Source organism: Cnephaeus nilssonii (assembly GCF_951640355.1).
Source record: "Cnephaeus nilssonii genome assembly, chromosome: 19".
In the NCBI taxonomy this organism is placed as follows: domain Eukaryota; kingdom Metazoa; phylum Chordata; class Mammalia; order Chiroptera; family Vespertilionidae; genus Cnephaeus; species Cnephaeus nilssonii.
This window is the reverse complement of record NC_137090.1, coordinates 28,364,932-28,387,768: the sequence shown is the minus strand read 5'-3', so window position 1 is coordinate 28,387,768 and position 22,837 is coordinate 28,364,932. Positions and strand designations below refer to the sequence as shown.

General features: G+C 44.6%; 1 protein-coding gene across 5 annotated transcripts in view; it reads right to left on the bottom strand.

The window, feature by feature from the left end:
- CA10 (carbonic anhydrase 10) overlaps nt 1–22,757 on the bottom strand; it is a 387,612-nt gene extending 364,855 nt beyond the window's left edge. For 2 of the 5 annotated variants that reach the window (XM_079799226.1, XM_079799227.1), the window contains exons 1-2: nt 21,826–22,757; nt 20,253–20,892 (exon numbers count right to left, since the gene is read on the bottom strand). In XM_079799226.1, coding sequence (XP_079655352.1) covers nt 20,253–20,313 — 61 coding nt within the window. In that variant the 5' untranslated portion in view covers nt 20,314–20,892; nt 21,826–22,757. Of the gene's footprint in view, nt 1–20,252; nt 20,964–21,825 lie in introns of those variants that run through there. The other 3 variants (XM_079799229.1, XM_079799230.1, XM_079799228.1) reach the window with 3 other exon arrangements.
- Nucleotides 22,758–22,837: the final 80 nt, after the last annotated feature.

The following is a 22,837-nucleotide window of genomic DNA, read 5'->3' as shown; positions in this document are numbered from 1 at the left end:
ATAGACCCAGTAAGGCTTGAGTTAGTGGATGCACAATGAAGTAGAATATTTATCTTCACGCTTTTGAGCTGCAGACCATCCAGCATTGGAAAACACCACCGAGTCTATTTCCCAACATGCCTGGGGTCCTTGGAGTGAAGAGGATCCTGATTTAATGAGCAAGGCACACCATCTGTCAACAGGACTGCTGAGCAGTAACTCAGCAAAGCAGCAGCTCCCAGAACCCAGGGAACAGAACACTTGGGCGTCATTTGGGTAAGACGTAGCTCCTGGCACAGCGGTCAAGAGACCTTACACAGCCTACCTACTCAGCCCTGGAGTGATAAGTGGTATCTGTGTGTCCTTGCTACAGTTCTGCTCAGACTCAGCGTTTTCTGTGGGTGCTGATGAGCCACTGCAGAGGGGAGGCACCCACCTAAGAACAAGATGCTGGAGGGCTACCACTCCGACCCTTACACTTTCGGAAAAGAGGCTTCAAGGGGCATGAATGTAAACAATACCATTGACCAAAGTGCTGACCTGAGCTTACAGCTACAGGTGAATGGAAGGAGAAAGGAGACAGTATAATTATATATATATATATATATCCTTTATGTAATATTATTTTAAAATTGATGTTATCTAGAATGTATTTTGTGCCTAATTTGGTCAAAGGAACATAGGGGCTGCTTCTCCTGCAGTTGTAAACTAATAAGATCTTTAACTAAATGCACCAGAAATTGTATATACAAATGAGGGTTTTCCCTTTTAAAATCAGTCACCTTGGAAAACTATGTAGTTCTTCGTTTGCATTCTCATAGCTTATTTTATTTTATCTACTGAACTTTGAGATTCACTTATTTGGGAACCTTGATGTGAATCCCTAGCCCTTAACCCAGTGCTTGGCACACAAGCAGGCGAGCCACACAACATGTATCCAGGTGTCAAAAGACCTGAGGCTTAAATCCAAGCCCTGTTACCTAGCAATGTGAATGTGATCATATTTTCTAAGGCTCAGTTTCCTCAAATGTAAAATGGGAATAATAATTGTCCATACCTCATGGGGTTGATGTGACAATTATATGAAAACTAGAGGCCCGATGCACGAAATTCGGGCAAGAGTAGGCCTTCCTTCCCCCGTCTGCTGGCATTGGCTTCCCTCTGGCACCTGGGACCCAGGCTTCCCTCCAGCTGCTGGCAGGCACCTGGGACCCAGGCTTCCCTCACAGCCCCCGCTTTGGAAGGACATCCAGTTAATTAGCATATCATGCTTTTATTATTATAGATAAAGCACATAAACTGCTTACGTACTCAATAAGGGTTGGCTACTACTATAATAGATATTTAATTGAAATATATTTATTCCAGTTATAATGCCTTTATATATAAATTATTAGGACTCTTCTTCTGGAAAAATCTGGACATCCTAACTCCTATTCTTCCAAACCACCCTAACATGGATTTTTGCTGGGACTTGATATATACAGACAACTGGAAATCAGTTCAATCTAAACCCAGTGTCTCTGGACTTCTTGACTGTTAGCTCTAAGTCTTATTCTCTGATTTTCCTTTGTAACCATGGGATCTTTCCCAGTGGTGGCACTTAACTCCAGTAAATATTTATTTAATGAGTAACCCATTTGTTGAATAAATCATGGAGTGAATAAAGTAGGTGCACAAGCTGAATAATCAAAAGCAACTTACTCAGCGTGTTCACCCAATCTGGCTCCAGGATTATATTAGAATGCTCTCAGAGTTGGGCGACAAAACCCTATGTGACTTGAATGTAGGAAACAATTTTTCTAGGTTTCTTTTGATGCTGCTCTATTGACTTGGTCATGCTTTCTGGCTTCCCATCACACTTTGAACACTTTTCCTATGTGTATTCATTTCTTATTGCTGCTGTAACATATTATTACAAACGTATTGGCTTTAAACAACACACATTTATTATCTTCATAATTCTGGGGTTCAGAAGTCTGAAATGAGTCTTAGGGGGCTACGATCAAGGTGTCCTCAGGCCTGTGTTCCTTCTTGAGATTCTAGGGGAGAATCCTTACCTTGCCTTTTTTAGCTACTAGAGAACTTCTGCATTGCTTAGCTCACAGGCCCCTTATTCCATCCTCAAAGAACATCACTTCAGCCTCTGCTTCTGACCTCTACTTTCTCTGGTTCTGATCTTCCTCTTATAAGGATCCTTGTGATTATATTGGGCCTACCTGGATAATCCAATATAATCTCCCATCTCAAAACCCTTAATTTAATCACACCTGCAAAGTCCCTTTTAACATATTCACAGAATACTAATATTAGGACATGGACATTTTAGGGGGCCATTATTCAGCCATCCCACTATGTTTGGAGTATTACTTCCTGCCTATTGCGTTCAATCCCACCCAGGTAGAACCCTGAACTTGACTTTTCAGAGGGCACAGAACGTGGCTGAAATTGGCCAACCTCACATGCCCGAGACTTCAGTTCTGAGTGAACAACATGAGGAAGTAGGTCCTGATGTGGAATCCGTTTTCTGGTAAGTTTGGAGGAGAACTGTCCAGATTTCTGGACACCAGTGGTGTCTAGTGACCCGTCCACAGCAGTAATGGGATTCGGCGGTCTCTCCTCAGCAGAGGCAGAAGGAGGGGTCTTCTCTGGACCAATCCCACAGCACATTCTTATAAGCGTAGTCTTCAACTCGGGTTCCTTGGCCCACCTGCAGATGCTGTAAGCACCCCCGATGCTTTAATGAATTTCTTCTCTGCGGACACTAGTCTTAAAGGGGTTCTGTTATATATAACTAAGGACCCCAGTGGACATAATCTCCTGACCTGGGTAGTAAGAAAAGCCTGCATAGAGGCTGATGGGGTGCTCCTAGACAGTTAGACCAACCAGTACTATTTTGGGGTACCTTTTAGGTGCCAAGTGCTTAGTAAAAAGGCCCTGAAGAAATGCAGTGTTCTGATAATCATTCAAACTAGGGGTTGGTAAGCTGCACCATCCTTTGTAATAGCAGGTGTGAAGAGGAGGAGGAGGGAAAGAGACACCCTATGTGGCTCTCCTCTCACTTTGAGTTTCGCTTTCTGCTCAATCTAAACAAACCAGGGTAGATATAATGCTGTTTGTGAAGGGATAGGAAGAGAGACTTTGATTATTGATGCTGGTCAGCATGGACGTACCCCTCAGGGTTTTCCAAAGCACTTTACTGCCATTAGTTGCTTATATTAAATGAATAGTCTTGAAATATCCATTAGTTTAGAAAGCAAAAGGACATCTGGCTCAAGACTTCTTCCACCCACTGCCATCTCACCCCCTCTGCATTAGCTACAGCTTGTTCACCCATAGCTCTCTGTAGGATAGGATGATTTTTCAAACTAATGTTTTTCAATTGCTCTTTGTGTCGTGCCTTTTGCTTGCTGTTAGGAGTTCAAATCCTGACTGGCAATTAGCAGCTGTGTGACATGGACCAGTCGCTTAACCTCTCTGAGATTACTTCTTCTATAAAATGTTGCTACTTCATCCCCAAGCAGGCTTGTAGAGAAAACTGAATTAAGTGCATGGCATGTTCATGATCTGGGTTCAGGTATACTATCAGAGTTCAAATCTTAGGTTACATCTTATCAGCTGTGTACCCTTCACAAGTTAACCTGGGTGTCTCTGTCTCCTCTTAATAAAATGGGAGATGGATAAGAATTCCCCTATAAGGTTAAACAATTAAATAAGATAATAAATAGAGAGCTCTTGGCATAGTACCTGTCAGCTACTAATATTACAAACAGTTAAGTGGCTGTTTAGAGTGAATTAAGAAATTATCAAATGAAAGAATAAAATCATTTCCCACATTCCCACAGCCACTCTTCTTTAACACAGTCTCTAGTGGTCCAAAATGCTCAAGAAACAAACATTTAAAAGAGGCTACTATTGACTGAGATCATATCTTTGGTTGCCTGAATTCAAGGATGGGAGAACAAATTGTTAACAGTGGGGAATTGCAACACACCCCACCATTCTTTTGACATTGTTCCTGTAAGTGCTGATTCTGACTAATATGTAGCTTATAGATAAACAGCATGTTTGTATAAGAATTCTAGGAACTAACTTTAGATGATACAAACTCCAACCTTCAGTCATCCCAGGTCTAGGAGATTTGCTGACCTTCAACTATAGAACCAGACAATCACTTGAACAGTTTCAAGATCATTATTGAAATGGGACCGTGTTGGCCTGCACATAGAGAACTTTTCAACCCCTTCCCATTGATTTGTTTGTTCTGCTTTCTATCTGCCTCCTTATAAAAACCTCTGCCTGCACTGAGATAGGGGGATAGACTTTGGACAAGAGTCCCCCATCTTTTCAGGTTGCCTGCAGGTGAATAAACCTCTTTCCTTTTTTCACCAGCACCTGTCTCATAAGTTTGGCTTTCGAGGTGGCAGGCACTCGAACCTTGGGTTTCAGTTTCAAAATGACTATGCAGGGCACAGAGAAATTAAAGGGATGATGGAAATGTTCTGTATCTTGATGGTGGTGGTGGTGGTTACATGACTCTATTCTTTTCCCAAACTCATTAAACAGTAGTTTTAAAATGAGTGCATTTTATATATATTACAGTTCAATAAATTGATTTTAATTATTATATTACATGCACTCTAGAGCTGGGGTTAGCAAATACATTGTTTTTGTGAAGAACCAGCGAGTAAATATTTTAGGCTTTGCCAGCCAGAGGCTCTGTTAAGACAACTCAACGTCAGCTGTTGTAATGTGAATACAGCCAATAGAAAATATATAAATGAATGGGTGCGGCTGTGTTTCAATAACATATTATGTATGGACCAAAACTTGGTTTCATATAATTTTCATGTGTCATGAAATATTCTTTTTCTTTTGAATTCTTTCCATTTAAAAATGTAAAAATCATTCTTAGCTCACGGCCTTGGCCTTATAAAAACAATTTGCTTGCCAAGCCCTGCTCTGTGGTTCAGAAGAGCCTCCATCAAGCAGCATTCTGAAATCTGCTTTAGGGGCTTCTCACTGCAAATGCTATGTCTAAGAGGGCTGGAAATCAGCTGCTGCGAGTCCTGCGGGGTCCATGACAGACCCCATGTCCACTGTGGCCAGGGGAAGCTACTGCCTCTCGACTTCAATTTCCTCATCTGTCCAGGGAGGCCAGCAACCATCTCCCAGAGCTCTGCAATGCTTATTCAGCTTGGTCTCTGGGAGGAAACGTATCCAAGTGCAGAAACCGATCATGGCTCGGGTTATGTGTCTGGCCTGTCTCAATCACCGGGGGGAGAGGTTTGATTTTTCAGGTTGTCAGTCCTAAAATTGCTTGTCTTTCTAGGTGACGTTCTTATTTCTGAATGTGGTCTGACCTTCATATTCCCAAACGCAGAGGTTATTTTTTCAAAGGGCTGGCAGCAGAAGTGTTCTCTCAGAAAGCTTGCTCGTTCCCTGCCAAGCTGCCATCCCCAGCACAAATCATCCCTTAGGGGAGGGTGGCTTCCCCCAGAATGCTGTCTGGGCAAGGCCAGAGCTATGCCAAGCTCCTCTGACAGCGGAGGGAGCTTTAGAAATCCAAACCAGCACAAACAAAGATTTCTTTTTCGGTTTCTGACAGTGAGAGGTGCATAAGGAATCCCCTATGGGCTAGTAAAAACTGGCAAGATAGCCACAAAAGTCAAGATAATTCTGAAGTTCTTAAAGCCTCGACGCTTAAAAACACTTTTTTAAAAAAAATCATCACCTGAGGATATATTTTCCATTGATTTTAAGACAGAGTGGAAGAGAGGGGAGGGCAGAGAGAGAGAAACATGGATTGGTTGCCTCTTGCATGCCTCTGCACTGGGCCACGGATGGAACCTACAATTGAGGTATATGCCCTTGACCAGGAATCGAACCCGCTACCCTTTGGTCCGCTGGCCAATGTTCTAACCCACAGAGAAAAGCCAGGGCTAAACACACTTAAAAATATTTCACCTACAATTTAGACAATCTTCCATTGAAGAAATGGATTATCTAGGTAACACAATTTATCACTCTACCTCGTGGACGCATCCAAATCAATCATTTGCATTAAGGATTGCAAAATTTCCCTGTAAAGGCCCAGACAGTAAATATTTTAAGCATTTCAGGCAATTTTGTCTCTGTTGCAACTATTCACCTCTGTTGCTGCGGCATAGAAGCAGCCATAGACAATACATAAATGAATGAACTTGGCTGGGTTCCAAAAAACTGTGTTTACAAAACTAGGTAGCTGGCCAGATTTGGCTGAGCCTTGACCTGAGATGCTATAGTATCTCTAAGAGGGGGTAGGTGGGTTGAGGAATAGGAAATAACTTAAATTAATGAATACTACTTAGAATATTTGCAGTGAATCTTGTAATTATCATTATAAATTGCAGAGTAAGACCCAACCGATCAGCATGTTGTGCTAAGAGTGGGAACAGCATAGACTAGATGAATCTTGATCACAGTGAGTTTTCCAGCTGATGGAAAAAGAAAGACTGGTCAGTGATGAACGGCTCTGGAGACAGTAAGAATCCACAGGGTGTAGAGAAGCAAGAGACCCAGGCTAACTGGACTGATGACCCCAGGTGTGATCCAGGTAGGTGAAGTCCAGGTGGAGAAACACAACACGAACAAAGGCACAGGTATGTATGTGTAAGGTGTTCACAGAAGAGTGAGTTGGCAAATTGGAGCCAAGTCAAAAAGGTGCTTCTGGGGTATCATAGAAGACACACCAGTGTTGACAGTGTGAACTCTTTTTGTAGAGTCAGAGGGAGGTATTGAAGGTTTCTGAGCTTCTAGGACAAAGTTCCCTACAAAAGCAAGCAACTCAGAGGATGCTCATCCTTTACAAATAGGATGTGGCTGGCTGCATCTTACCTGTTATGAATATAGTGTTATTGGGGGGTCACATTTATTAAGCCACCATTGTCTGCCTGACAATATCATACCAAGTGCCTTACTTTCACATGTCATTGAACACATAAAAAAATCCCTGAGGTGGTTCTATTTTATCCCCATTTTACAGATTAGAAAACTGAGATGCAGAAGTTCACTTGCCCAAAGCCATCCAGCATGGAAGAGGCAGAGAGTGGGTTTAAACCTTGGTCTGCCTCTTGTAAGCTTTTAATCACTCACCTCAATTGCTTCTCAGTACATTTAAACGTATTTCCATGTTTTAATAGTTAAATGAACTTTTAAAAAATCCTTTCTAAATTGTCTCTTCCAGTGTTTCTTCTACTAAAAAACCTCCAATACTATTATTGCATCTCTTATCTTTCTTATCTTCCTGCTAATTATTTTTTTCAAGAGCAACATGTTCATAATTAAAGATTTAGAAATTTCAATTCTGTTCAAATTTCATCCAATTTGAGCTCACTAATTTAGCATAAAATTGTGATTTTCATCAATCCCATATCTATCCATCTATGTATATAATTATTTTCACACTGTTTTTGTCTACATTTTAGGTGGGCCTTGCTTTACTGCACACAAACCATATATTTATCTCCCATGACTTTTTGTCCAAACAGAATAGTGGAATGCAACTTCAAATAAATAAAAATGCTTGCCAATAAAAACCTAGAGGGAACAAACTAGTAACAACAGTTGCATTCAGGTTATGTGATTCCTTTTCTCTTTTTCTCTCAATTACTTTAAATTGGGTTATAATAGTGTTATAATTTTTTAATGTAATCATGTGAAAATGTTCGCCTTTAAAAAAGACTGTGAGACAACACATTGGGATCTAATCTAATAAGCAGCGAATAAAAGAATTCCCTAATGCAGAAAGTGACTGTGTTCCATGGAAGTTCCATGACTCTTGGTTACATGAACTTAGAGCTATTAGGTCTCATTAACTCACTGGGATCTAATATCAGGCTAGCTGGTGTGCGTCTATCTTCCGCTTCTCTAAATTCAATCAATTTCAGAGAAACAGGAGTAGGGGTTAGGTGGATTAGTCACAACAGGCCATTAATCTCTGCATTCTCAGTGGTAATCCAGCCTCCACTGATGTGATTGGGGGAGGGAAATCCAATAAAAATTTGCTGCCTCCTAACACTCAGAAAAGCTCCAAAGCTGGCTCCCTAGAGACCAATACACTTAGGTCACAGTTTGCTTGTCTTTACTTAACATCAATACATGCAGCATTTGTCATCTGTCCTGTTTCTTGTTGGTTTTCCTTTTATGTCTTTTGCTGAAATCCTCAGATCAGATGTATTTGAAAAGGAATCATGTTGCAATCTCAGGAATAGCCTAGCATTTAATTATCATTTTAAAAATCATTCTCTCAAGCGAATATGAAACATAAATCAAAACTATCTTTTCATGTTGAGAATTTGTTGGGGAAAAAAAACAAGGTTAAGGTTGTCATGTGTATAAATCAGTGCTTTGGGGAAGCTGGCAAGACTGAATAATGAAAAAAAAATAGAGTAACCAAATTCCTGTAAAAACAAGCAAGTGACTGTTTTAAAACATGTACTAGTAAATATTATAGCTTTACCATAAATGAATTGGGTCATAATGCCTCATTCCTTTATTGTTCTGAACAATAAACCATCATTTACTAATGTATATCAATCAGGGAAAACATTAAATGAATTAGGGTTTTGTTTATGCCACTATTGTCAAAGCCAAGTTCTTACTGGGTCACATGAGACCATGCACCTATATTAGAGGCCTTGATAAGTCTAAACCGCAGCTGTAAAATGAAAATATGTGGCATTAAATTTTTTTAATTATTAAAAAGTGTGGGCCAGACCCAGGAAATTGACTCTGAAGATCGTTTTATGGAAAAGACACGATTGTCTTCTTTCTTATTACCTTTAAAATATTCCCCAGACATCCCTATCTTCCCCCAGTGAATGAGATTCAACCAACCTCAAATGATTATGTGTTATGTGCAGGCATTGTGCTAAACACTTGCCCATGAATTGGCTCATTTAACCCCCATGTTTTACATGATACTGCCAAGTTCCTTCTTAATTTTGCCCAACACGTCTTTTGTTCTTTTAGCTTCAGTCATAACAATGCAAAACTCACCATTTATCAAATCCATTCTGTGTGCCAAGCACTATGCTGCATTTCTAAATTTCAGTCTCCCTTGACTCCAAAGATAGATATTATCACCTCCAGTTTATGAGAGAATACGAAGGATTAGACATTTTAAGTAACTTCCCAAGGTCACACAACAAGTAACAGCAGAGTTGAGATTAAATTCTAAGACTCTAATATACAGACCCCAAGGTTTTCAGTAAATGCTTGGTAGGGCAGTCAATGATGACCCCCAGAGTCTTTCCCAGAATCTTACTAGAGAGCTGCGGACAAGGTCATAATTCCACAAACAGTCTGAGTCATTCTCTCATCATGCCTTAGCTTATGCTTGCCCATTTCAAAAGCCATTTGCCACTTTTCTGCTCACTCAGTCTTGAAAGTTCGTCCTGTTATTTAACCTTGCTGCCTCCACATCTCAAAAACTGGAGTTTAGCATCAGAGCAAATTTAGATAATTTTTTTAAGTCTCTTAACACTATAAAGTGTCCAAGTTGCAAAGGATTCTAGATATTATTTCATTCAACATCCCTGTTTAGAAGGAGAAAATTGGGCCTGGCCAATGTGGCTCAGTGGTTGAGCGTTCTTGACCTATGAACCAGGAAGTCATGGTTGAATTGCCGGTCAGGGCACATGCCTGGGTTATGGGCTAGATCTCCAGTAGGGGGCGTGCAGGAGGCAGCCAATAATTGATTCTCTCTCATCACTAATGTTTCTCTCTCTCTTCTCCACTCCCTTCCTCTTTGAAATAAAAAATAAATAAATAAAAATAAGCTAGACCCTGAAAATAAATAAATAAAAGGAGAAAACAGGAACCCAGACCAGTGAAATGACTTCCTCCACACCACTGAGCTAGCAGTGGCAAAGCTAACAGTCACTTCAACATGTTCTAACTGGCATCCCAATTATCTTTCCTGCCATCCACTTTATTCACTCTTCTCTATAAGTTATAGAAATAAGCTCTAGAAACAATACTTAAGAAGTCTCAAATTTCTGGACTTAGGAAAGGCATTTTGCTTGTTCTTGACCATGGCTTCCTGTCTCTGATCTGACTTATTAAGCAAAATAACACTGGGAACCATATCTTGAAGACAAGCAGAGTCTCCATCAGCCTTGAGATGCCCAAGTCACTACAAAGACAGGATTCCTTCCCTTTTATTCCTTTCCCCTAACCAAGCCCCTTACACACAAATGCATGCGCACGCACTCACACATACACAGCAACCAACAGACAATTACTAGTAATATGAATAGGAAGTAAGCTTCTATTATGTTATATCACTGAGATTATGAGTTTTATCTGTAATAGAGTCCAGAATTAGCTGAAGAAAATTAACTAGGAAGCATCATGGGGGAATACTTAAGACATAATGTAAAGTTTTCTTTAAAAAGTACAGATTTAAGGTTGAAAAAGTTATAACTGCAAACTTAGTAAAAAAAATTAGTTTTCCCAAATTTTCTTGGATACTGTTGTTATAGCATTGTTAGCATTAAAATGAATTCAATGGCTCATCATTCATGTTGGTGACACTGAACACTTGCAAATACAGTCTCTGGCCTGCAAGAAGCTCTGATCAATGAGGAATGTTTCACTTGAACACATGATTGGCCTCAAAGTCAAATGCATAAACAAAACTCTCATTCGTTAATTTGCTCAAACCATCTTGCCTTTAGAGGTGGCACATGACAAGACTGTACCTGGCTTAGTTAAACTCTAATTTCAGCGGCTCTAAAAGTAGGAAGGGGGATTGGGGCGCTGCACCAAGTCTTACACTTAAAATTGCATAGGACTCTCATTTAGCAGCACCAAATGAAAAGGCCACAAAGAACTTTACCACAGTGGAAAAACAGGATAGAACTTGTCACGGACACAAAAGTAATGACTTCATCACTTTATATTTCATTCTACAGGGATTTGAGCCACTGCGACTTAAAGCTGGTATCATGAGGGTGCATTATAGGACTTAGACAGACAGTGACATACTGCTATTCACACCCAGGCCACACAATAGAAAGGCATTACTCACAGGTGCCTTACCTTTAACCATCAGTATAATCTCCATATACCTGCTAAGAGGTTAATAATAGGAGCTTTTGTTCTGTAACCTCCCCTCTGTAATTATATTAACAAGCAAACAAACATCAAACCACCCAACTGACCATTTCCTCAAAGTTGTTAAGATCAACTAGACAGAATGCACAGATATTACAGGCAGAATGCACAGCCGAGAACTGCCAATTCACTATGTTCTTCCCATTTCTAGGTGCCTGGCTCTCCTCCCTCGTAAGAACTAGTAGAGCTACACCACAGTTCTGTTACAAACAGCTGGAGGGTGAAGTGGTTCTCAGACACAAGACTGAAACACCTTGGAGACCATAGCCATTCCCTGGATTGCTCGTGCACCAAGATGAAAGAGTGGGGTAGGTTTTCCCCTAAGGCCCTCTAGTCTAGTTCAATACTTAACTAAGGAGTAGTGAGCTTTCTCTTGTGCTGGTTTTCCCCAAGCTAGATCCCAATATGAAAACACCTTATCCTAAGCAATCTCCTTTAATAGGAACAGAGATGACATGGAGAAAAGAACAATGATGCATCCATTGATTCTTAATCATCCTAGTTCAAGGCTTTTAGTATGGCATCATAGAACACAAAGTTGCTGAAATACATTTTAAAACAACTGGTAAGTGCCCCCAAATAACACTGGTTGGCCAAATGCAGATCTGAATTAAGTCTGAGAAGGAAATAGAAAACCATCAAATATGTTGCTCCCTGGGAAGGTTTCAGTTCTGAAACTTTGCGTGATCAAAGACCCCCATGCAGTAGAAGCAAGAGGGCAGCTAACAGAGAGGTTTTCATCTCCACTCCCTCCTAGTCTCAGATCTTGTCTCCCAGTCTCCTGCTAACAAAGGAAAGCCATTCTAAATCACTCCTTGTCATTCATTTACATAGTAATTCAATCATTCATTATTGAGCATCTACTGAATGCTAGGTACTGGGCTGGACAATGGGAAAAGAAACCAATATGTGTGGATCACTAAATACACATTCTACAAGGGCAACGATCATGGTTGTTTTACTCCCTACATTTTATCTTCTGCCTGGCCATTGCCTCCATCATTGGAGGCATTCAATAGCATTTTGGGGATTAATGAGCCAATACATTAAACCCTTTGGGGATGGGAGAGAAGCCTTCTGTAGATATGTACCTTTATTAGTTCAAGAATCCAATGCGGTTATTTACTTTTCTTCCCACCTCATGGAGGAGGAATGGACTTTGCTCACTCAGTAAGTGCTGCTGTCAAAACTGCTTCCCTTGAGGATGAAAGGTAAGTCTGTGTGTGGTAGAAGAGGGGGCCACAGAACGGGAATATATTGATTCATATCCTTCAGTGAATGGGTTCGTTCCAACTTTGGCATTGCTGCCAACAGTGCTATGAAGCCAGCAGGACTTGGCTCTGGAAAACTCACTGAAAGTCACAGACTTCATTTCCTATCCCAGCCCCTTCAGCCACTGGGCATGAAGTATTGGACGAAGTTAAAAATGAGTTCTGCAATTACTGTGACAAAGGTCCCACCTCTCCCTGATCCTCTCTCCTCTGCCATCCTGATGGCACCTTCATGTGAATGCAACCCAACCCAAACACTGGCTGGCCCATTACCAGTCCAATCTCGCTAATAAGCAGCAATGGTCGCTTTGTTACCAAGGTAATTCCCAAACCATTTCTTACCATCCGCGGCTCCCCACCCCAACCCCTGCTAGAAATCCTTTAAAGTTTTGTTTAAGGTTACATGAGATGAAAACTGCAAAAAGCTGTGGGAAGGATTCAATGATCCAGCAGAATGAGATGATAATTGACACAATGCAAAATCCAGCACCAACCAATAGGGTCTCAGCTCCTTTTCCTAGGGCTAGAAGAGGTCCATTCTGTCATATGTATCTGGGTTTTCTCCAAAGCTTCTGAGAAGCCACCTGGAACTAGAGAGGACACTGGAAAATACCTAGTGATTTGGGCCAAATGGAGCACAGCTGGACCAGAGCCAAAAGCTTTAACCCTGACTGTTCTGTTCCTAACAAAGAAAAAAGGATAAACTAAACCTACCCCTTGGTCTTAAAAGGATGCCTTCCCTACACAAAGAGGCAAAAGGGTGGTTTTTACTGAGTATGATTAGATGTAAGGTATTACTCTTATTGGGATCACATTCCGTAAATGCTCAGCCTCATCCATCACACTCCACTCCAGTAGTTGCCATATTGACCTCTTGACAGTCCCCTAAATTCATCATGTCCTATCTGATCTCCCTGTCTTTGCAAATGTTGTTTCCTATGATCATCCCTCCCCAATCACACTCCTCCTGGTCAATCAGCCAAAATCTTCCAAGCCCAGACTTTAATGTCCTTCCAGAGGCAGCCTAACCCCCTTCTAACTACCACTACTTACTCTCCTTCCTCTACTCTTCCCACCTCCAGAATGAGTCAGATGTCCCTTCTCTGTGCTACTCAAACACTGTTTGTATGTCCTTTCATTACAATACTTATCACATTCTAGTGTAACTATCAATATTTAAAAAATTAGCCTACTAGATTATGAATTCCAGGAGGGAAAGGGCAATGTCTTACTCATTTCTGCTGGATCCCCAGTACCTTCTGCATGGGGCACCCTCCATAAATGTTGAATGGTTAAGTGGACAAAGGGCATAACATGTGTAGTATTGTAAATACTAAGAACCAGGTATTGTTCATTTCTGTGATTCTTCTGCCTGGTACATAGTTAGCTGGTAATTTGTTGAACACAGAAGAAATGACTGAATAATTCATTTGAATTTACAATAACAGGTTCAAAGTGTCAACAGCAAGCACTCTTATTGATGACCCTGATGATAATTTTCTGAGCAGCTCCAATTCACTGAGTGACTACAATAAGCCAGGCACTGTGGCAGGATCTTATGTACTTTTTCTCCAATCCTCATTTTACAGATGGTACAGAGGCTCAGGGAACTTAAAGGACTTCTCCAAGCCCACACAGAGAGTGCATGTAGAAGGCAGGATTCACATGTTGGCCTATCTTCGTAGCGAATCCCATGCTTACTCTCACATGAATTTGGTCAGTGGTTACTGAATTCCAGGCATTTTAAAAATAGTGTTTTGTTCCTTATGACTACCCTGTAGGGTCAACAGCTTTGGGAAGTATCATCTCCATTCTACAGAGGAGAAAGGCTGAAGCCTCTTCAAATCTCAACTGTCTGCAATCCCAAATAGGGCACAACCTATGGGAAGTACAGCAGGAGTTGCAGACATGCCACTCAAATTTAAGATCAAAAGAAATATTAGAATCTCAAACAATTTTAACCAAGTTCAGTCCATGAGATCAATATAAAGATCCATATGAGAAACATAAAAACCACCAAGAGATTAAATATATTAGGAGGTTGCATATCTTCTCAGTTCAACAGGTCCCTGAGTGGGCTCATCCCAATTTTCCAGCATCTCCCAAAGTGAACCTTTTTTTTCCATTAGGGACAGTCCTCACTACATATCTCACGCAATCCTATTCCTCTCTCTTTGATAATATAGTCCCCTCCAGCTCTCCTATTCCCAATCTCCAAAATCTATCAAAATTCTCCATTTTCCTCTGTTCTGTAGCATTTATGCCCTTTACCAAACCATTAGGTATTATTCTTATTGTTTTATCTCATGATACATTTTGTGTATTACAACTTTGCTTTTACTAGTATAAACTACATCTTATTAAGCCTTATTCATTCTATTTTATGAATAACTAGTAGCCCTGCGCACAATTTGTGTGTCAGTAGCTTGCCAGTAGCTCACTGCTGCCCTCCAGTAGCTCTCCCCCTGCTGCCCCATCCTTCTGTATCTCCTCCCCCCCCGCCCGCTACCCTCATAGCTTGCTGCCTGCCCCCTCCTGTAGCTCTCTGCCGCCCACTTGTAGCCAGTAGCTCCCTGCTGCCCTCCTATAGCTCTCTGCCTGCTGTCCCGCCCTCCTGTAGCTCCATCCACCCCCCTGCCTCCCCTCATAACTTGCTGCCCTGCTCCCTCCTATAGCTCTCCACCACCTGCTTGTAGCTCACTGCCCCACCCTCCTGCTGATCCGTGATCCTGTCCTTAGTGCAATGACCATTTGCATATTACATCTTTATTATATAGGATATAACACTATTGTGTGTCCATACCTCAACTTTGATTTTAAAACTATATCTTAAGCATGGATCATCCCATAATACTATGAACAGTTCTTTGAAATGGGCAAAGCTGAGTTAATTTTACAGATGAGGAAACTGAGATACTCAGGGGCTAAGAGAATTACCCAAAGTCATCTAGATAATTAAGGAAGACTTCATGAGCAAGTCTTCTAACTTCCATACTGCTTCTACAATGGCTTGCTTCCATACACTTTTATGGTGCCTAGCTCTTTTCTTGACTTGAACCCCAGGCCCAAATATGTAATGCTTAGTTAAGGTGAAAAGTTGAGATGTTAGGCACTGTTGGCCCAGGATAGCAAGCCATCCCCAGGGACTTTCTATTTCTCAGGAAGACTCATCTCATCTCACTGCCAAGAGAGTCTCATCTATGACGATGGCACCTGTCAGTGACTGGGCTAGGTGACATCACGTGGGAAACTCGATGTAAAGAAGCCATATGGCTAACAACATCATCAGGTGGGTGTTCTTTGTTTGGCGTGGCCCTTTTTTGCATTTAATGGAATGTTCTATTTCAAGCCACATTGACAACATCTGCAGTTCGCCATTTTGGAAACACTATAAAGTTGGGTTCTATACCGAGTCATAATTTACAAGCAGAAAGAGAAAATTCTGTTGCTCCCCTGGGTAATAAGGGCTACCTTGTTCCCAGGCGATGTATTAAACTTTTCAAGCCCCACCTTTATATTGGGCTCCCAGGGGTAAAGGGAGTGCCACTCATGACTAGCACCCATACCTAACACTGCCAGACTCATTTGTCTGAGAAACAAAATGAAGAGACATTTCAAAGCTGTTAAGCCAAGGCCTTCTTAAAAGGAGGACTCAAACTCAATCAATAAAATGTGATTGCTGATGATTCTGTTTTTGCTTTTGCACAAGGGGGAGGGAAGGAAACTAAAGGCTCTGTTCTATCTTGGCCTCACAAACCTGTGCAATGTCAGATTTGTAGGAAAAAATATTTACATGACTGCAAGCACACTATTGCTAGCCTCAGACACTGTGCCAAAATCACTGAATACATTATCTCGTCTCATCCATATAACAAATATGTGGGGTATGTACTATTATCCCCTTTCTACGTGTAAAGAAGCTGAAGGAAAAGAATGTATGACACATTCTTTGCTTAAGGGGTTGCTTATCATAAGGCATTGGGGGGCAAACTTGGATAACAGTCTCATCGGTTTGATTGACAGTCATGTACCACTCAAATGCTACCTTAATTCTAGCTCTAGACTATATAATCCCCCTAATTTCCACTTTCAAACTCTCTAAGACTTACATCCATTTAACACAGTTTATTCTTTCCATTGAAAACATTAAAAAAATACTGAATAACAACATTTAAAAGAAACCTTGAACCAAAACATTAATGATATACTGGATTTTGACTCAGTTAGACCTGGCTGTGAATCCTCCAGGCTGACCCTCTGTGGGCTTTGGTTGCCTTATATATAAAATTACTCTAAGAATAGATGAGTTAAAATATGTGCAATATTATGTAATATATGTGAAAGCACCACAGAATTATAATTGTTATTGCTGTTATTATTATGAATAAGCTGCCTAAGTAAAGTTACATATAAGGAAGTAGGATGCATTGAGTAAATTAAATCAGACAGCTGTTTTTGGACCAGGAAATTCTCTCCTGGTGCTGCTAAGCATTCATTCTTGCAGATGTGAACTGCTTTTGTAAGGATGGAATGGTGCTCTTGCTAGCATTGGGAAAATCATCTCTCTCTCTCTCTCTCTCTCTCTCTCTCTCTCTCTCTCTCTCTCTATCCCTCCCTCCCTCAGCCTTCCCTCCCTCCCTCTCATCTCTTCAGAGATCTTGGCTGCCTTACATTTTCAGTAAAATGAGATCTGAGCCCAATGAAGAGCCCCAAGAACTCCCAGGCGTGGTATTCCCTCTTCAGCCTAGCTGAGTTGTCCTTAAGTAGCCAGAATTGATAGAATCTCTCAAATGGAAGGCACACATGGTACTCCCTCAGCAGCTAGTTAGCTGAGCCTGGCCAAGCAGACCCCCAGTCCCATTTGTGGCCAGTGGTGACTGCATTCTGGACACCACGCTAGGCATTTTATAAAGAGTGTTTTGTTCCTTACAATTACCCTGCAGGGTCAACAGCCTTGGGAAATAGTATCACAGCTTCATCATAAACCAAATGACTAGTGCAGAGCCATCAAAGCTACCAAGAGCAGGTCTCTGTATTTTAAGCATTATGTCTACACAGGCCTAGGGAGAAAGCTCCTTGTATATATTTTTAATTTGGGGGATGGGATGGGGTGAGGGAGGGTAGGCAGCTTTGGTTAATGAAACACTAAGCTACAAAGCACCAGAGTATTCCTGAAAGCTAGTGCTACTGACTGAAATTCAGTCAATATACCTTCTACAGGCCAGATCTACTCCCCAAATTTTCCTTCTGTAAAATGTTTACAATGCAGACTTTTACTGGTCTTTCCTAGTCTGGTTTTCCTCAGTAATGATGCCAACCCTAGTCCTGCATCAATTAGTGATGCCCTGGTAACTCTGTAAGAATTAGTATCCGTTTCCTGGGTAGGGCAATTCATCCCAAGATGGTAGAGAGGTGTTTTGTTTTAATTTTTTTAAAACTCTTTTAAGATTTAGTAGGTTTTATAATCAAGGGTTATGTTCCTTTTGGTAAAGCTCAGTCGTGAGTAAATTAAAACTGCAAATCATGGAAAGAGAAATGAAAGACCTACTAAATGCTCCTTCGACAATTATTCAACCTTAGTGCATTGCATTCCTGCACTTCTTAAAGCTGCCAGATGGGGAAAAAAAACAAAGTCCCCCAAACTGTGAGTCATAATTATGTTCCTAATCAGACCTATGACATACAGAGACATCACTGAGTGAGTAGTTCTGTTTATGGAGGATGAAAACCACCTGGACCCTGGAGGAATAGCCTTTTGAAGTTAATTGTATGGATGTGTAAATACAGAGTCCATAATGGTGCATCTCTGCCTAAATGTCTTCATAAAGTGCAAATTGGTGCAGATCCTAACTAGGCATTTGCAACGCTAACCTAGTTTTCTGTGTTTAGCTAATAGCTAGCAATTTCGCTTACACTTTTATCCCCTCATTACTGAGCAATGACGATTACTTAGTAAACACATGTGAAAGGCCTTGTACTCCATGGCACCCCTCCTGGGTTGGAAATAACCTCCTCTTAATGCTTCTATTTATATAATGTAGTTGCTGATACACCAAACCAAGTATAGCTGTGACAGGTATCCCATTAATGGGAGGCTAAGAACAGACCCATTCTCAGCTGGGTCTCCTGTGATGGTCAAATGCAGGGACTGGAAATAAAGGATGCTGGGGGTGGAGTGGGGGTGGAGCCTCATTGATGTTAACCCTTTGTAAGTTTTAAAGGGACTCAGATAGCTCGTCTCATTTAAAAATTATTTATGATGCTGGAGAGAGGTAGGGAAAGGGTATTTTATAACCAATGAAATATGGAATGTGTGTGTGAGAGAGAGAGAGAGAGAGAGGTTGAAATAGACATGTAAAAGAGAAAGATGCAAAATGTGGCCTTGTGAGATGCTACCCAGTTCATTCCTGGATATATGACTGATATAAACCTTTACCTAACCTAGGAATTTTCCCTTAGATGTAGGATGGGGTAAAAGAGGTCCCACTAGAGGATTTCAGGGCACTGTTTATTATCTGCCAGGCCCACAGTATATCTCTTAATTTCTTAGTAGGGTGACCAAGCCCCAAAGGGAATAATTTTGAATAAAAGATTTCCCATTCCTGTTCTATGAAGAGAACATTGAAACTGAATAACGGTCTTTGGATCTGGGTCCAGTGTAAGGGCAGACAAGGGTTTTTACTATCCAGAATCAGAGGGTGGGGATTGCTGGACTGAAGGAAGATGCAGGAAACATGTCCCTGTCCCCCAGTGATGCTCAAACGTGCCTGCTCACAGGGGCAGGGTTCCTGCTCTCCTCTTCTGGTGACTTCATGGGATGTTGGCTGAGTCCCCAATTCTGCAGAGGGAATGCAGGCAGAGGGGAGCGCTGCACACAGGCCTTACCCTGGGCACCTACATGACAGGTGTGAAGGGAAATGGGGTGGACACCTTCAATGGGAGGAGGCACTAAATTGGGGAATACTGCTGATCCTGAGGCTTTTTCTCACTGCTCCCCTCCAAACCTCCCACTCCCTGCACCAACAAAGACATTGCTTGGAAATCAGAATCCCTTCCAACAGAGACACACAGGTGCAGGCAGGCACTAGCCCTACCTCATTCCCCTCCACTGGCTTGCCTTCCGCTGCTAAAACCAAAGACTGGCACAAGTAGCCTGAGGTCAGTGAGTCTGAGCCAGCACACCGCTGCCACTGGGCATTCCAAAGGACCGTAATTTAAAGTGGCATTGATGATGCTGTATTGTTTCTGATGGGGTTTGCTCTTATTGGAGGGGGGGGGGGGGGGCGGCTAGGATGTTTCAGACCATCAGCACTGGGCCTGATGGGTTTGGGGAAGGAATGGAGGACCTCCACATCCCTCTGGTCCCTGGTGAATATTCTCCACTCCCGCATCTTCCCGCAGTCCCTTGAAAGTGCTCCGATACCCAGGGCAGGGCTCCGCGTCCATTTTGCCAGCCAGAACCACCAAGTTTGGTAACTTTGAAAGCCTGGGGTTGGGGGTGGGGGTTGCCAAGGCTCAGATTTCGGCGCCAGAGTTCTCGGCCAGAAAACCTTGAAAATCAACACCCATCTGCCTCTCCCTTCTCATCCCCCACCCCCTAACGTTCCAGAACTCCACACGGATACTACCCCGGACACACACACACACACACACACACACACACACACACACCCATCCTTGGGTTCAGAAGGTTTTTAATTCCGGAAGGCAGCAAACCCGCAGAGCTGAGCAGGTCTCCGCCGCCACCCTCCCCCGATCCCACCCCAGAGGCCACAATAAGACCCCACATATCCCAAACACGACACAACACCAACCCGCCCGCGACTCCAGCGCGTCCCGTACCTGATATGCAGACGATGAAATTGGCTTGAAGAAGAAAAAGCACCTCCCAGACTATTTCCATCCTCTGATTCTCATTCCAAGTGCATCACTCGACGGGAAAACGGGGGGCGGGGGGGAGCCCGACACGGCACACACACATCCACACACTCACACACTTCTGGGCGAGTGCACACTCGCACTCCCACCGGACAGCCGGTCAAGGGACAGTCACCCCCAAGATCAATATCGCCGTTGGACTTGTTCCGGCAAATATCCCCTCGGGCTTAACGGATGCGCGCCCCAGGTGTGCTGACACATGTCCGACGTCTCGCTGCCCCGGAGGTGTCCCCGCTCAAAGGTCTCCTCGGCTCCCGGCCCGAGCGGCGGAAGCGACGCCAGCAGAGGCGGCGGCAGCCACCTGAAGCCACCAGCGCTGGGCTCCGTCGGCAAAAACGAGACCCCGATCCGCCGGGCGCCCCAAGAAGGCATAGACGATAGCCCCCCGCCGGGCCGCGCTGCTCCTCGGCTTCCGGGGCCCCGGCAGCTCGCAGCTCGCCGGCCGAGCCCAGGCAGTCCGCGCCAAGTTGCCCTCGAAGTCCGCCCCCCTCACCGGGGCATGGTCAGAGGGCGGCTGCTGCTCCGCTTCGGGGCCGTTCCTCTCCTGCTTCCGGGGGGCGGAGGGAGGAGCCGACGCAGCAGACAGCAGGCAGGGAGAGAGAGAGAGAGGCAGGGATTAGTGCCCGCACCCGCCGGCCGCCGGCAGCCTCCGCCGACCCTCCCTGCTCCCAGGTCCGCGCGCAGCCCGCCGCCTCCGAGCCCGACCCGAGCGGCGCGTCCAGGGCGCCGATCGGGAACGGCGAGGGGCCGGGGACCCGGGCGCGTCGGGGGCCCGCGGGCTCCGCACGCCGCGCGCGCGCTTTCCGTTCCTCTGCTGCTTCCCGGGGCTCCCCAGAACCCTCGCTTCCAGCGCCCGCAACTAGCGCCGCCGCCGCCGCCGCCGCCGAGGTTTCAGCACTGCAACTGCAGGGGTCGTTATTTCCTCGCCTACGGATCCCGACGCTTCCCGACGAGGAGGGGAGGAGAGCAGGTGGGGGCGAGAGGAGGAGGGAGGGGGGGTGAGGGGGAGGTCCGACCAGGTGAGCATCCTCGCTGCCACCGGGAGACCCTACAGTCCTCGGGCCCCCTGCTCCCGGGGGCGGAGGCGGGAGGCGGGGTGGGGAGGGGAGGCTCCATGCGGCCCTAAGGGGGACGGGGCGCTGGGAATCGGAGCTGCGGGCCACCGCGGCAGCCGCCGGGGCCCAAGCCCCGCTCCGACTCAGACTCCGCCCCGCTCGCCTCTGTCACCCTCCGAGATTTGGGGAGTTTCTCTTCTCCTTAAAGAGAACTTCGAGCCCCCCAGTTCGGCCCGGGAGCCCGGGAGGGACTCATCCTGGGAGTGCTGCTGCGCTCCCCCTCTGCGGTGGAATATTGGGGGAATTTTTTTTCTTTTTTGCATAATTCGTTGCTTGCCCCCTACCTCCTCCCGCTTCTCGTTCCTCTCCTGCCCTTTCCTCCCACCTCCCCCTTTCCGCTCCAGGGCCAGGGCACGACTTACCCCAGAGTTCTCTCTGCAGCTTCCTAGAGCAGGTGCAACTCTTGCCTGCCAGTCCCTCACCTCCCTCCTCCGGAAAGTAGAAAAAGCATCGGTCCAACTCCGGGTGCCAGCAGCGACCGCGGCCAACTGCGCCTCTGCCCAGCTCCAAGGAGGACCCGAGACTATGGGCAACCCGGGCTGTAGGGGAGCGGGCTTCCCTTCTTGGCTTTCAATCGCTTTTCTTTCGGGAAGCTCAAGTGCTCTGGGGGCTGTTGCTGGGGTCCAGCAGACTCTCTGCCCCAACACTCAGCTGCTTCCGGGGAGGACCTTCCCACCAAACCCGCGGGCGCGCACTCACGCCCAGGGCGCGCGGTTGGCGCAGGCCCCGCGGGAAGGTGGGAGCGGCCGCGGCACCACCCACCGCCCCGGCCCCGAGGGAGCTCAGGTTCAGCTGGTCTCCCGACCCGCAGGCTGCCTGAGGCCCGGGAAGCACTAGCACCTGGTCAGCCGCTTGCCAGGTGGAGGCGAGCGGACTGGAAAGAAACCCTGCACTCGGGACTGTGCGCCCGAGCAGAGGGCTGGGAGCGGGAGGAAGGGAAATCGCAGCAGACGTCTCTCTCCCGTATCGCTGCAGCAGGGGTTGGAGAAAGCCCCAGACCTACCTCTTGGGAAGTAACTGAAGCGGAGGAGGCAGGGTAGGGGAATCCCTGGGAAGATCTCGGGTTTCTGGGCGCGCTCGTCCGGAATGCAAACTGTGACGTTTGGAGATTTTTGCACAAGCGCGGATGGACACACACACAACACAACGCACACGCACAACCCACAGGGGATTTTTTGCACATTTTTATTTTCGATGTTTAGAAGCCTTCGCAGTGTGAGCCTCGGTCTGATAACAGCATCTAAAGGGTGGATGAGTGGAAAGGAAGCGGGAGGAGGGAAGAGGGGACGGTTCATCCGCACCGAGTCAGTTTAGCGAGTCTCCCAGGCGGTGTGCATCTGAGGGTGGGGTGTGGGAGCAAAGGAGTTACACTGC